This window comes from Colobus angolensis, unplaced genomic scaffold (assembly GCF_000951035.1).
Source record: "Colobus angolensis palliatus isolate OR3802 unplaced genomic scaffold, Cang.pa_1.0 Scaffold85, whole genome shotgun sequence".
NCBI lineage: Eukaryota > Metazoa > Chordata > Mammalia > Primates > Cercopithecidae > Colobus > Colobus angolensis.
This window is the reverse complement of record NW_012122376.1, coordinates 5,647,136-5,658,918: the sequence shown is the minus strand read 5'-3', so window position 1 is coordinate 5,658,918 and position 11,783 is coordinate 5,647,136. Positions and strand designations below refer to the sequence as shown.

Sequence of the window (11,783 nt, the reverse complement as noted above, 5' to 3'; positions counted from 1 at the left end):
TGGAGGGCGCCACGGGCTTCGCGCTCTCGCAGGTGGGCGACCTGGCTTTCCCCCGCTTTGAGATCCCGGCGCAGAGGTTTGCCCTGCCCGCGCACTACCTGGAGCGCTCCCCAGCTTGGTGGTACCCCTACACCCTGACCCCCGCCGGCGGCCACCTCTCGCGACCTGAAGGTACCGACCACTCTTTGAACTTTCGTTGTCCCCCTGCGCGCCCGTCCTGTCCCAGCCCCGCGCTGCTTCCCTCCGCAGCTCTGGGACCCCAGCACCCGCAAATCATGTTTGGTCAGTTTTTTCGGCCCCTGGCCTGCATCTCTTGCCCACGCCCTGGGTTGCGCTGCCAGTGAATCCAATCCCACTTGGTGAGAAAAGAAGTGAAATTGGAGCCCGGGGCACGGCGCTTCCCGGGAAAAGTGGCCTTGGGCGTGAATAGGGAGGCTTCGGACGGCCGGGGCTCGGGACACTGCCTGGAAGGAGGGGGTGATTCCAATGCGCCTAAGCCGAAAGGGAACCGTTCTGCCGGCCCCTGGCGGGGAAGCTGAGGGAAAGGAAGGAGGTGGCTGCGCTGCTGCCATCTGCTCGCCTTTCCTCGGGAGGAGGGGGATCCCAGGACCTGGCGCCCCTTCTCTGGCCCAGCCGGGAAGGAGGTGGCCCGCGGGAATGATGAGGCCTCATGGCCCGGGACCTGGAGGCCGGCGCGGGTTGAGCCTGCCGTCCCCAGGCGCCGGGCCTCGCTCAAGGCTGTGTCCGTGTGCATGTGTGTGCGTCCGTCTGTCTGTCTCCCCAGCCTCGGAGAAGGCCCTCCTGCGAGACTCCTCCCCCGCCTCGGGCACGGACCGCGACTCTCCGGAGCCACTGCTCAAGGCCGACCCCGACCACAAGGAGCTGGACTCCAAGAGCCCGGACGAGATCATTCTGGAGGAGAGCGACTCCGAGGAAAGCAAGAAGGAAGGCGAAGCGGCGCCAGGCGCAGCCGGGGTGGGCGTAGGGGCGGCGGCGGCGACTCCGGGCGCAGAGGACTGGAAGAAGGGCGCCGAGAGTCCAGAGAAGAAGCCGGCGTGCCGCAAGAAGAAGACGCGCACCGTCTTCTCGCGCAGCCAGGTCTTCCAGCTCGAGTCCACCTTCGACATGAAGCGCTACCTGAGCAGCTCGGAGCGAGCCGGCCTGGCCGCGTCTCTGCACCTCACCGAGACGCAGGTCAAGATCTGGTTCCAGAACCGCCGCAACAAGTGGAAGCGGCAGCTGGCGGCGGAGCTGGAGGCGGCCAACCTGAGCCACGCCGCGGCGCAGCGCATCGTGCGGGTGCCCATCCTCTACCACGAGAACTCAGCGGCCGAGGGCGCGGCGGCTGCAGCCGCGGGGGCACCGGTGCCAGTCAGCCAGCCTCTGCTCACCTTCCCACACCCCGTCTACTACTCGCACCCGGTGGTCTCTTCCGTGCCGCTGCTACGGCCAGTCTGAAGCCCCGGAGGGGTGGGGGAGGGAGCGCCCGGCATCCTCGTCCGGACCCCGGAGGAGACTGGGCTGGGCCGAGGGAGCCGAGACGTCCAGAGGCCTTCAGGAACTGGGGCTTCTGCGCGCAGCCTCGGCTTCCCCTCCCCCAGTCGGTAGCGTTTTGTAAGTATTTGCAATGCATTTTCGTGCAATTCATCCCTAATGGATTGGAGGCGCTTCCCCTCTTACTTTTGGTTTTTGGCTTATATTAAGAGAAAGCAGGAACAAAACAAAATTTCTGGGTCAAATATTTCAGCGGATAGTTTTTGTAAAATGTGCAGCCCTCCCCACCAAATTTCCGTTGCGCTGTGGCTTTTTGGTTTTATTTTTATAGAAGGAAAATGAGCGCAAAACCTGAATCCCTCTAGTTTATTCTTTTTTGTTTGTTTCGAGACGGAATCTTGCTCTATCTGTCGCCCAGGCTGGAGTGCAGTGGCGCGATCTCGGCTCACTTCAACCTCCACCTCCCGGGTTCAAGTGTTTCTCCTGTCTCAGCCTCCCGAGTAGCTGGGATTGCAGGTGTGTGCCACCATGTCCGGCTAATTTTTGTATTTTTAGTAGAGACGGGGTTTCATCACGTTGGCCAGGCTGGTCTTGAGCTCCTGACCTCGTGATCCGACCGCCTCGGCCTCCCAAAGTGCTGGGATTACAGGCGTGAGCCCCGCACCCGGCCTAGTTTATTCATTTTTCTATAGAACTGTTTTCAGAATCCAGAGGAGAGAATTCATATGGTAGTACTTTTATTTCTGGATTTCTGGGTGTGTTTCTTCCTCCCAACCCCTAAATCAGTTATCCACCTTAATTTTCAGAATATGAGCAGCCTCTCGTAAGAATCCTGACTCAGACCGCTTTTCTCTTCTGGAGAGGTCTGTCGCAATTAGCCTCTTCATCGGTCTTACTTTGTGATGAAAGAACTCTCTAAGTGTTTAAAGGGAAAAGAGCCAAAAATCAGAACTCTGACTATTGAAACAGCTCTAAATCTGGCCTGGTCTAAGTGGTCTTATTTATTAGTAGCATTTATTTTGAGAATTTCATTTGTAAATTATTATTAGTATTACTATCATTACTTTGTTCCCTGTTTTGAGAGAGTAATTTCAGTATTTTTAATATGGTATATTTTCCGCTCTCCTCTTACTTTCCATGTTCTGCAGTAACTGTTGTACGTTGACCTGTGCAATATTGTACAAAATTTCCTGAGAAAGCTGTTTCCTCCTCCACCGAAGGAAACAGACCTTTTCACTGTATAATCGTGGTCATTCATTTAGAAAGAAAAAATTAGGCAGGGGAAAGAGGGGAAGGAAGAAACAAGCTTAGGTAGTGATGCTCAAAGGAGTAAGTTAGGCATACTGGAGCGCTTTAAGTGAAGGACAATCAATTTAGAAGAATTTTAACTTATTTGATAAGTGTACAGATTTCTTGTAAAGTTCACCCTCTACTCCGCAGGACTCCTGGCTCTGTCACCCAATCTGTTTTCTTTCTGTCGGCTACACCTGTTGTTCTGCGATAGTTTGTTTCCCATCATCTCCCTCACCTCTGCCTGGGTTGAGTCCCTTTTTAAGAAAAAGAGAAAAAAAAATCCACAAAATATTGTTACACTAATGTTGTCGTGACATTGAATTAATTAAAAAGAAAAGCTTTTCGTGTTGCCAGAGTGTGTACTTATGGACGATTTTCCTCAGAGCAAGTGTCTCCAAAACTCTTTTCTGTCTTGCTCGCTGACTGCCTCTGCGCTCCCTAAGGGCAACCTGGACGCACATCCCTGTAATCCGGGAGGCAGTGGAGAGACAGAGGCGGCTTTGTTCGCGACCAGAGGCACTCTCTCCCCTGTACCTTCCGCGGTTTGAAACGCCCAGCGAGCAGGGAAGAATGCTAGGTGGAAGGGGAGTGGACCTAGGCTCATCTAGTTTGCGAAATTGAGCAAAGCGACAGCGCGCGAGGCGAGATACCAGAGACAGGTGGTATTTCCGAACACTGAACTGCAGCCTCGCGTTCTGTTCTTAAACCTTGGTTCCTTCGGGGGCTGAGAGCTTTTGAACAGGGCATCCCTGGGCATTCGTCAGCTGGTTAACTTTGGTGGGCTCTGGTTGGAGGGAAGAAGGAAGTGAGTTCAGAGTTTAGCAGCAGCCGAAGGCCGATTGCAAGTCAGGCTAGGAGAGGCTGGGCCACAAGAGGACAACTCCGGGGACAGCCAGCTCTTGGGACTTGCTCCCACTTCCAGCAGAGGGAAACTTCCGCAGGGCTTGCGGAGCTGAGATTCCCGGGGCGGCTAGAGCATGGGCGCAGTCTTGATGTGCCAAATGTGAGGGCACAGAGGCTACCTAGCTGCGGCAGCTGCAACAGAGAAGACCTTGTCTCTTCCGTGCCAGGCTCTTCTCTTTCCCCCGGAGCCCGACACCTTCTGGGCGGCATCTCTAGATCCCCGACCCTGTCCTGGCTGACGCCGGGAAGCGTAGCGCTCACCACGCCCGCGTGCTACTGGGCTCCAGGCCGCCGCGCTCTTGGTGAGCAGCCTGCGGAGGCACAGCGCGCCGGAACCGCCTGGAAGGGTGGGTCCGCCCGACAGAAGCAGGTGCCTGGGCGACACTCGCTGGTCGGGTGTGGCCGCCTGCCTTTAAGCTGAGGTCTGCACGTATGACTCCTGGCGGGGCACCTTTGAAGCTGGGAAGCCGAAAGGGGAAGATGAGGAACCGAGAGGCTGAAAAGATTCCAGAGAGCAGCCATAGGGCGCGACCGCTGGGGAGCGCCTGCACGCCTGCCTTTCCTCTCGCAGTGCGTTGCTAGGTTCCTCAAATTCAATCGACACAATTGATTCTACTGTGGCTGAAACGTCCAGTATAGTTTTCTGTTAATGGAAAACTGCCCTCCAAATAAACCGACATGCGTATTTATGGCAAAATTTTAGCCTGGACCCCAGTGAAGATAGATCTCTCTTTATTTCCCTCTGGTTTGGAATAAAAACGAGGGCATGTGTCATAAATGAAAAATAAACAGAAATTCGGGTCAAAATATGTTGTTCCTTGTGTTACCTACAAACATGGTGATGCCTTTTACTGTTGGCAATACCAACCGCAGGACAGGCCAATAACAGCTCATTAAAAATAATGTTGCAATAGCAAACACGTTCTTAGATTTTTACAGCCAGAACACGATGTTATCAAAGGCAAAGAAAATGCTTCTTTATTTGTGTTTGGATTCTAGAAAACGGTTCTTGACTGACCAGGTCTTTACAAAGTCGGGAAATAACTGGTTCTCCACAAGCACAGTTTATCCTTTGCCCTGCTCATACAGCCTCCCTTTTCCTCCTGTTGGGGAGCCCCACAGCCATGGACCCCTGAGCATTCCTCCCCCAAACAGTGATGTGTGCCCTGGGGGAGGGAGGTGGTGCCAACTTGGCCTGGGGACTGGTGGCTGTGTGAGCCTAGAAGCTGGTCCAGGTGGGAAATGTCCCCTTCCCTCCTGTCAGGGGTCACCGTGTTTATTCCAAGGCAAGAGAGGGGGTTGAGCCAGGGTGTGGGGCTGTGGAGCACAGAAGTCACTCTACACAAAGCATCCTAAGCTCAACTGCAAGTTTTTCTGTGATTTTCAAGCCAGGAGAAGCCAAGAAGGCACTTAGTGGGGCTGTCACATTTCCAGAGCTGGCCGTCTTCTTACCCCACCCAGAATGCCCCCCTCCCTATTGCCTCTGCAAAGATTGCTGGGAGCTGCTGGCACCGCTCACCAAAAGGGGCCTTTTTTGGGAAAAGTGAAGGTGCCTACACAAAATTCCTCCTGGACATTCCCTAGGGGAAGACAGGGCATCCCTTGTCCTCTTTCCTAGGACACTGAACTGGCACTCTCAATTTTGTCTTTTCACCCCTCCTTCAGACTGTGGAGCCCAGCTTCTCTCTGCCAACCCTAGCTTTAGATTCTTCCTCCCCATCTGCACCCCAATTAATCTTCAAGTCAATGCAAATAACTTCAGCTTCCAGGCTAAATCCTTTCTGCACCACCCAAAGAGACACACATGGAAACAACACACAGGATACACTCACATTTGATATAAACACTCACATCCACATCCACACACTGTAGACCTCCTAACACCAGTTCCATGGGTTCCTAGCATACAAGTGTGTTTGGCATCACCACCATTGCTGGGGCACAGACGTAATCACACACACCTTGTTTGAAGTGACCCTTTTCTCCGATGGCCTTAGGCTTAGGCAAGCTGGGAAGAATCCTGGGAAAGGATTGGGCAGAGTGAGGTGGCACTCCCACCTCTGCTGCAGGAAGCCTGAATGAACATCCTTTGGACTGGAATGCCTCGAAATCCCTCCTCACAAACCATCTGGGATAAACTAGCGGAGCCTGCCACCATCCCACTGCAGACCCCCATGTTCTTGTAGGCTGGGATCCTACTCAGTGTCCGCCTCTTTACAGTGCCAGGCTCTGCCGCTCTGAGCACCCCCGAGGCCTCTGGACCCTGGGAGACCACAGAGCCAGCATGCGAACTGTTTCTGTTGGCAACACAGATGTATTTCTTTTATTTGGTAGTAAATAGAGTAGGTGTGTGTACATCAAACAACAGCAAGACAGATATAAACTGCCCCCCCACCACCGGCGCTCATTCTGAGCCTCGACGCCCCCTCAACAGGTTCCTGGCCTCACAGAGCCAGAGGCCACGCGGTGTGAACCCCAGTGCGTGCGCTCTCCTTGTGTGAGAGGCTGGAGGTAGAGTTGGGAGAGAGGGAGCAGGGGAAAAGATCAGTGGGATCTGCTTTCCCTTCTGCGGCAGAACGCTGGGTCAGCTAGGACTGGGGCCTGCGAGATGGGGACCAGGGTCGGAGGCTTGAGGGCGGGAGGGCGGTGCTGCCGGCTGCTTCCTGCAAGCGCTTTGAAGAGGCCTCGCGTTGTCCAGCCGCCTGGGCAAGGGCCACAAGCTGCTGCTTTCACCCCCTTGCGCCCGCGGGGCACCTGGACTCCCCTTGAGAGTCCCCGTGGGGCTTGAGCTTCTGCTGAGCGCTACCCTGCCCTCCACGATTCCATTTTGCCCAGTTTATTCGGGTCGTCCACTTCCCGTGGCTCAGTGACCCAGCCAGGGGGCGTCTTCCGCTTAGCGGTCCAAATGTAGACTCCGCAGAGCGGTTAAGAAGACCTGTCTACCGGGGTGCGCGCGATGGGGTCAGGGTGGAAGAACCAGGAACCTCATAGAAACCCCTGCTTGGGGTCCAAAGCGCAGCCGGGCACACCCAGAGGACAACACCCGCCCCCGAATATACGTGTGGCCCCGCAGGAGCCATCCGCAGGGCTCCCACTCTTGGCTCCCCGCCCTCTCGCTGACCCCCACCCCCTAACCCGGGCTTTGAGATGTGAGTGATCCCTTGCCTCTGGGCCTAGGACTCTGGAAGTGTGCACGGCCGGTGTGCGGGGTGGATGGTGTTGACCTTTTGACCTGAAAACAATTGGGGGCTGGGGGTGGGGGAAGGATGGCGGAAGAAAGCAAAGAGCCACGAGGACAACTAGGCGGGATGTACTTTTGAGCCCTGCCAGGTGCCGCCGATCCGGGTCTGGGGTTGAGATTTGGGCTGCGCTTGTCCCCGGTGTGTCTCTCCCGCGGAGTACCCTGAAGGTGCACGAGGTGGGGAGCGTAGGCTGAGGGGGGTAATCCGGTCCTGGATAGAAACACCACCCTCGTCCTCACTGGGGCCCATGTATGCGCCTGGGATTCCTCCCCACCCTTCCGTCTCCAGGACCCCTAAGGGTATCACTCGAGCGACCGGGCGGTTCCGGAGACCCGAGGGAAGGGATAGCTTGAGACTGCAGCGCGCCTCCTCCGAGAGTCCTCTGGAGGTGCGCACGAGTTGTACTAGCCCAGATCTCTTCCTTGGCTGCTGCTCCCGGCGATGCATCTCTTCCGGGGGAAACTTCCCAAAGTCTGAGTTGCCGGGTTCCAAAAGGATCCCTTTGGGTTTAGGCCTGGGAGAGGTATAGAGCCAGCGAGAGAGCGCGTTGCGCCTATCGCTGAGGCAGGAGCGGTGAGGTGGAGTCACCTGGTGTGCCTCACCCAAGCGCTAATGTCTTAAAGAAATATAAAGAATCCCCTTCTTTCGTGAGCTCCTTCACCGCCCTCGCCCCCCTTGGTGATGGAGTGCACGCATCAGATTTTCATCAAAGTTCTATTAAGTGAAACATAGGTTGCAGGGCACCCTTTGATTGAAACAGTTTAAATTTTAATTGTGTTTTTAATTTGACATATAGTTGCAGAAAGGAATGACACTGCGTCGCCAAGGGGCGGTCGATTTTCTTAATTTCTCCCAGAGGAATTGATGAGTCTATCAGGCCACTAGATTGGAAACCCATTAAAGCTCTCTGGTTAGGCTGTTAATTGGAACTTGATGGATGTGGGGGTGGGGGGGAGTGTCGGGACTCGGCTATGCTGATCCAATCTTCATGACTTTCTGTTTTCCAATAAATTACACAATTCATTTTCCAGCCGTAGATTACATAAATTGTACACCTCTGGGGCTCTCTTTTTCAAATAGGGAGCCCTTTTCCCCAAAAGCCTATTGTGAGATGTCATTTGCACCAAAGAACGAACAGCAGAAGCCCTTGAATGAAAATCGAAACATAATCAACGTTTATACTTAGAAAATTTATTGAGATCATTTTCTCTGGTATTTCCTTATTTTAAAGTTTGGACGCGCCATATATCATAATCCACTCGCGTGGGGGGGCAGACTGTGTTTAATATTTATCGAAGCTTGATTCCAAGATCAAACTTGTTTATGACTTCATCTGTCATTTCAGAGGGAGCCTTCTTCTACTATTACCCGGCTCAGCCAGCCTATTTCCCAACTGCCGCAGAGCAGAGAGGATCAATTTTTATTAGGCTTCTCGGCAAGTTTGCTCTGGGCCGCTTTAATATTGAGCAGTGGCATAATCTCGGGACCTAAACTGTAAGCGGTCTTTCAGTCTCAGAAAGTTTATCATTCCTTGGAACCTGGTTATGCCTCATTCCTAGGAGACTGAGACAGGGGGTCGATCCTAGAGATGCAGAGGGGCCATCCTCCAAGGTGTGGATATTAAAATGAGTAGGATTGGGCGGAGCTATCCCAAGGCTAGGGGGGTGGGCGGGGTGTGCGATAGTACCGAGTTGAAGGATTGCCACTCGTTAGGGGAGAGACATGAGGTGTCTGTGGGTGGTGGTTCCAGGAACTCAGTGTTCCTGGGAGTGAGTTTTGCAGCTACACTGGGCCCAGGAGAGGGCGTCTGGGCCTCCATGCTCCAGGTGAAGATCCCCCGTATGCTAGAAGGGGGTGGCAAGCAAGGTTGTTTCTTGTCCCTCCGGTCCTTGCGGTGTGAGGGCTGTAGATGCTGGAGGGGCGGGAGGTCCCTCGGGCGATCAATCCAGAAGAGCTCAGGGGAGCTGCAGTCAGTCAGGCTGCAGAGCTAGGTCTCCACCACAGCCTTCCTTGCCCCAGCCCTGTGACCACCACCATCTCTTCCCTGGTTAAGTGCAGTGTGGGTGTGACGTGCACACACTAGTAGGAGCTCAGTGAACGTTTGCTGAATGAATGTGTGAGCGTCCATAGGCGTTTATGCAAGTGCCTTCATGCGAATTAATGCGTCCTTTGCCGGATGTGGCAGCAGAGGAAGTGCCTTGGTGAAGATTAGACCCTTGAATCGATTAAAGGGACGAGGCAGAGGAAATACAAGGCAAGATGGATCTTTTTAACTTCCCAAACTATCCCTAGGTGGAGGAGAGATAGGGACACAAGGCTTCATAACTTCCTTGTTTAGAGTCCGCAAGCCAGGCTCCTTGCAAGAGTCCATTCCCTAGTCTCTCACTGTTTCAGGGCCTGGGAGCTGCTTTTCTGAGGCCCACCTCGAGGTCTTTTGCCCTGACAGAGATCACTCCTTGGGCTCTGGCCTCACCCATGTACCCGCCCCCGCCATCCCGAGTCAGCAGGATCCTCATAGCCTCCCTGCAGCCATCCTCCAAGCTCAATGCCAGTGTCTGCTCCTCTCTCCCTCCTCCCAAGTGCGATGTATTGGCAGTGGAACAACCTTGAGCACGAATCTTGCTTTCTCTGCCTGGGCTAGTCTCTTGTTTTCTTGAACCTCGGTTTCCTGGCCTGTATATTGAGTGAATAGATCTGTGTCACTTGTTTGCCATCAGGATTAAAGTGAAGAATGATGGGGAATTCCCAGCATGTTCCCGGCACGAAGTATTTACAGTTCAGGAAGGTTCGACCAACTCCCCCTACCTGCCCCCAGCTTTCTTCCCCAGCGGGGTGGCTGGCACTGCTCCCCGAGTTGGCCGGCCAGTTCCCCTCGGTGTGCCTTGACCCTGGCTCCGGAGGTAGCGCCCAGCTTAGGATGTCCGCGGGAAGCGGATGGTTAGTGAGAATCGGACGATTCTTTCCCTGAACCTCTCGTGTACCCCCCAACAGCGCGGGAGCACGCGGGACCCGCTGCGACGTGGCCCGGGAGCCTGCGCCGCCGCGGCGCAGAGGAGAACGCACAAATTGTATTTCAGCGCCAGGTCCTTCCGGGTTAATGAGCTGACACCATGATTAAAGCTGACCATTTGTAATGTGTCTCGACCCTGCCGCCGAGCCCTGAAGAGGTTAATGCGGTGACGGAGGCCGGCACCTGCCCCTCGCTGGCCTCCTGGGCCGCGGCGCGCAACCCCTGGCCCCCGCCCCCTCGCCTGCTCCTGCCCCGGCTGCACGGCCGACTCCTAATCAATTAGCCCATTAACGAGCCCTTCGAGGAGTTAAGTAGGGAGAGTTCTGCCACGGGCAGGGCCGCAGTCGGTAACTCACCGCGGCTAATGATATTATAAGCGCTTTACTTAATAACCTGGGCGCGGCGCGGGAGAGGAAGGAACTGCACCGTCATGGTGCAGCTTCTGGACGTTTGTGGGGACTGATTCCAGAGTCTCCACTCACCCTTGGCTGCACTTGGGGGGCCCCCTAAAGACAGGGTTCCCGGAATCTCTTGGTCAAGGGGTCCGGAGGCCACAGCTTGAGGGGGTGGGGTTGCCTGAGCACTTCGGGCCTTGCCTCACGTCAGTTTCCAGGAAGCTTGTGCAGACGACTGTGGCCCCAAACCGCTTTGCTTGGCTGGGCTAATTCTAGCTCAGGTAACAGCTGGTCTAGGAATTAAAGGGGCGAGAGCCAGGGCACAGAAGGGGGCTATGGGAACATAAAGAGAATCACTATTTACTGGGCCCCACGGTGTGCCAGGCTCGGTGCTGGGTAGTTTGACCTTACAACAGCCTCTGCGAGGGAGGCACTGCTTCCTCCAATTTTAGGAATAAAGAAATCGAGGCTCAGAATTTCCAAGTATCTTCACCCAGCCGAGATTTGAATCGACTCTGCCCAATTCTAAAACTGGGTCCTGTTACCAGCTCCTCTTCTTCCTGGGAGCAAAGCATCTATTTCTGCAGCAGTTCCGAAACCTTCAATATTTACAAAACAAAAACAAAAACACAGATTCGCTTAAAACACGGGCGGGCCGTGGGCTACCCCGCCAGGTTTATGGAGTACCTACTATGCGATGCTAGTGCTTCGAGGCTTTCCATCCCTACCTGAGGCAATCTGAGAAGTTATTTTCGACTACGAGGGCAGAGAGGCTTTAATCGGTATCAGAGTTGTGCAAGTTCACTCAGTGTGTAAATAGTTATGCCGGGATTTGAACCCAGATCTCAACTAGAGGTCTTAGGACTTCTTCCCTCCCACAAAAGATCCTGTAGTTCCGTAGGACCTGTGACAGGGATGAGGTCTACAGAAGGGGAAAGGGACTGTCTGCTCCAAGGGCTACTGGCCATGCTGGAGAGAATGAGACACCTGCTCCTAACCCACCTCACCCCCACGCAGGGCGCCACGGTCCCGGGAGTGCCGGCTCGGCCCGCCCACTGGGGCTAGAAGGGGTGGAGGGCTGGGGGAGGATCGTGGAGCAGCCTGTATAAGCCCCTGGGAGGCGCGGAGACACGTCGCCTGCGGAGGCGTCGAGCCACTCCAGCTCCGAGTCCCGCACTGCCCCTGCCTCTGGAGAGAGGGGTCCAAGGGATCCAAGGGGTCGGAGTCGCCGCAGCCGTCAGCAACTCGGGCTAGAATCTACGCTGCTTTCAGCCCTGGCTGCCCCTGGTTAGATGCCGCTGATGCCCGTCCGGCCCTCGGCGCGCTCTGGGGGCGCACCGGCGCTGTATGCCTGGCCGGAGCGTTTTGAAATTTTCCGGGGCCTCTCGGCGGCGCTGCGATTGGCCGCGTTCGGGTAACCTCTATGCAAATGAGGCCGCGCCGCCT

At 55.1% G+C, this 11,783-nt stretch overlaps 2 protein-coding genes across 2 annotated transcripts in view; both read left to right on the top strand.

The window, feature by feature from the left end:
- Positions 1-1,458, top strand: part of HMX3 (H6 family homeobox 3) — a 3,613-nt gene extending 2,155 nt beyond the window's left edge. The window contains exons 5-6 of the mRNA XM_011930301.1: positions 6-171; positions 785-1,458. Of these exons, the coding sequence (XP_011785691.1) occupies positions 6-171; positions 785-1,458 (840 nt within the window). The remainder of the gene's footprint in view (positions 1-5; positions 172-784) is intronic.
- Positions 1,459-11,629: 10,171 nt separating this feature from the next.
- HMX2 (H6 family homeobox 2) overlaps positions 11,630-11,783 on the top strand; it is a 2,785-nt gene continuing 2,631 nt past the window's right edge. The window contains exon 1 of the mRNA XM_011930300.1: positions 11,630-11,740. Coding sequence (XP_011785690.1) covers positions 11,630-11,740 — 111 coding nt within the window. The remainder of the gene's footprint in view (positions 11,741-11,783) is intronic.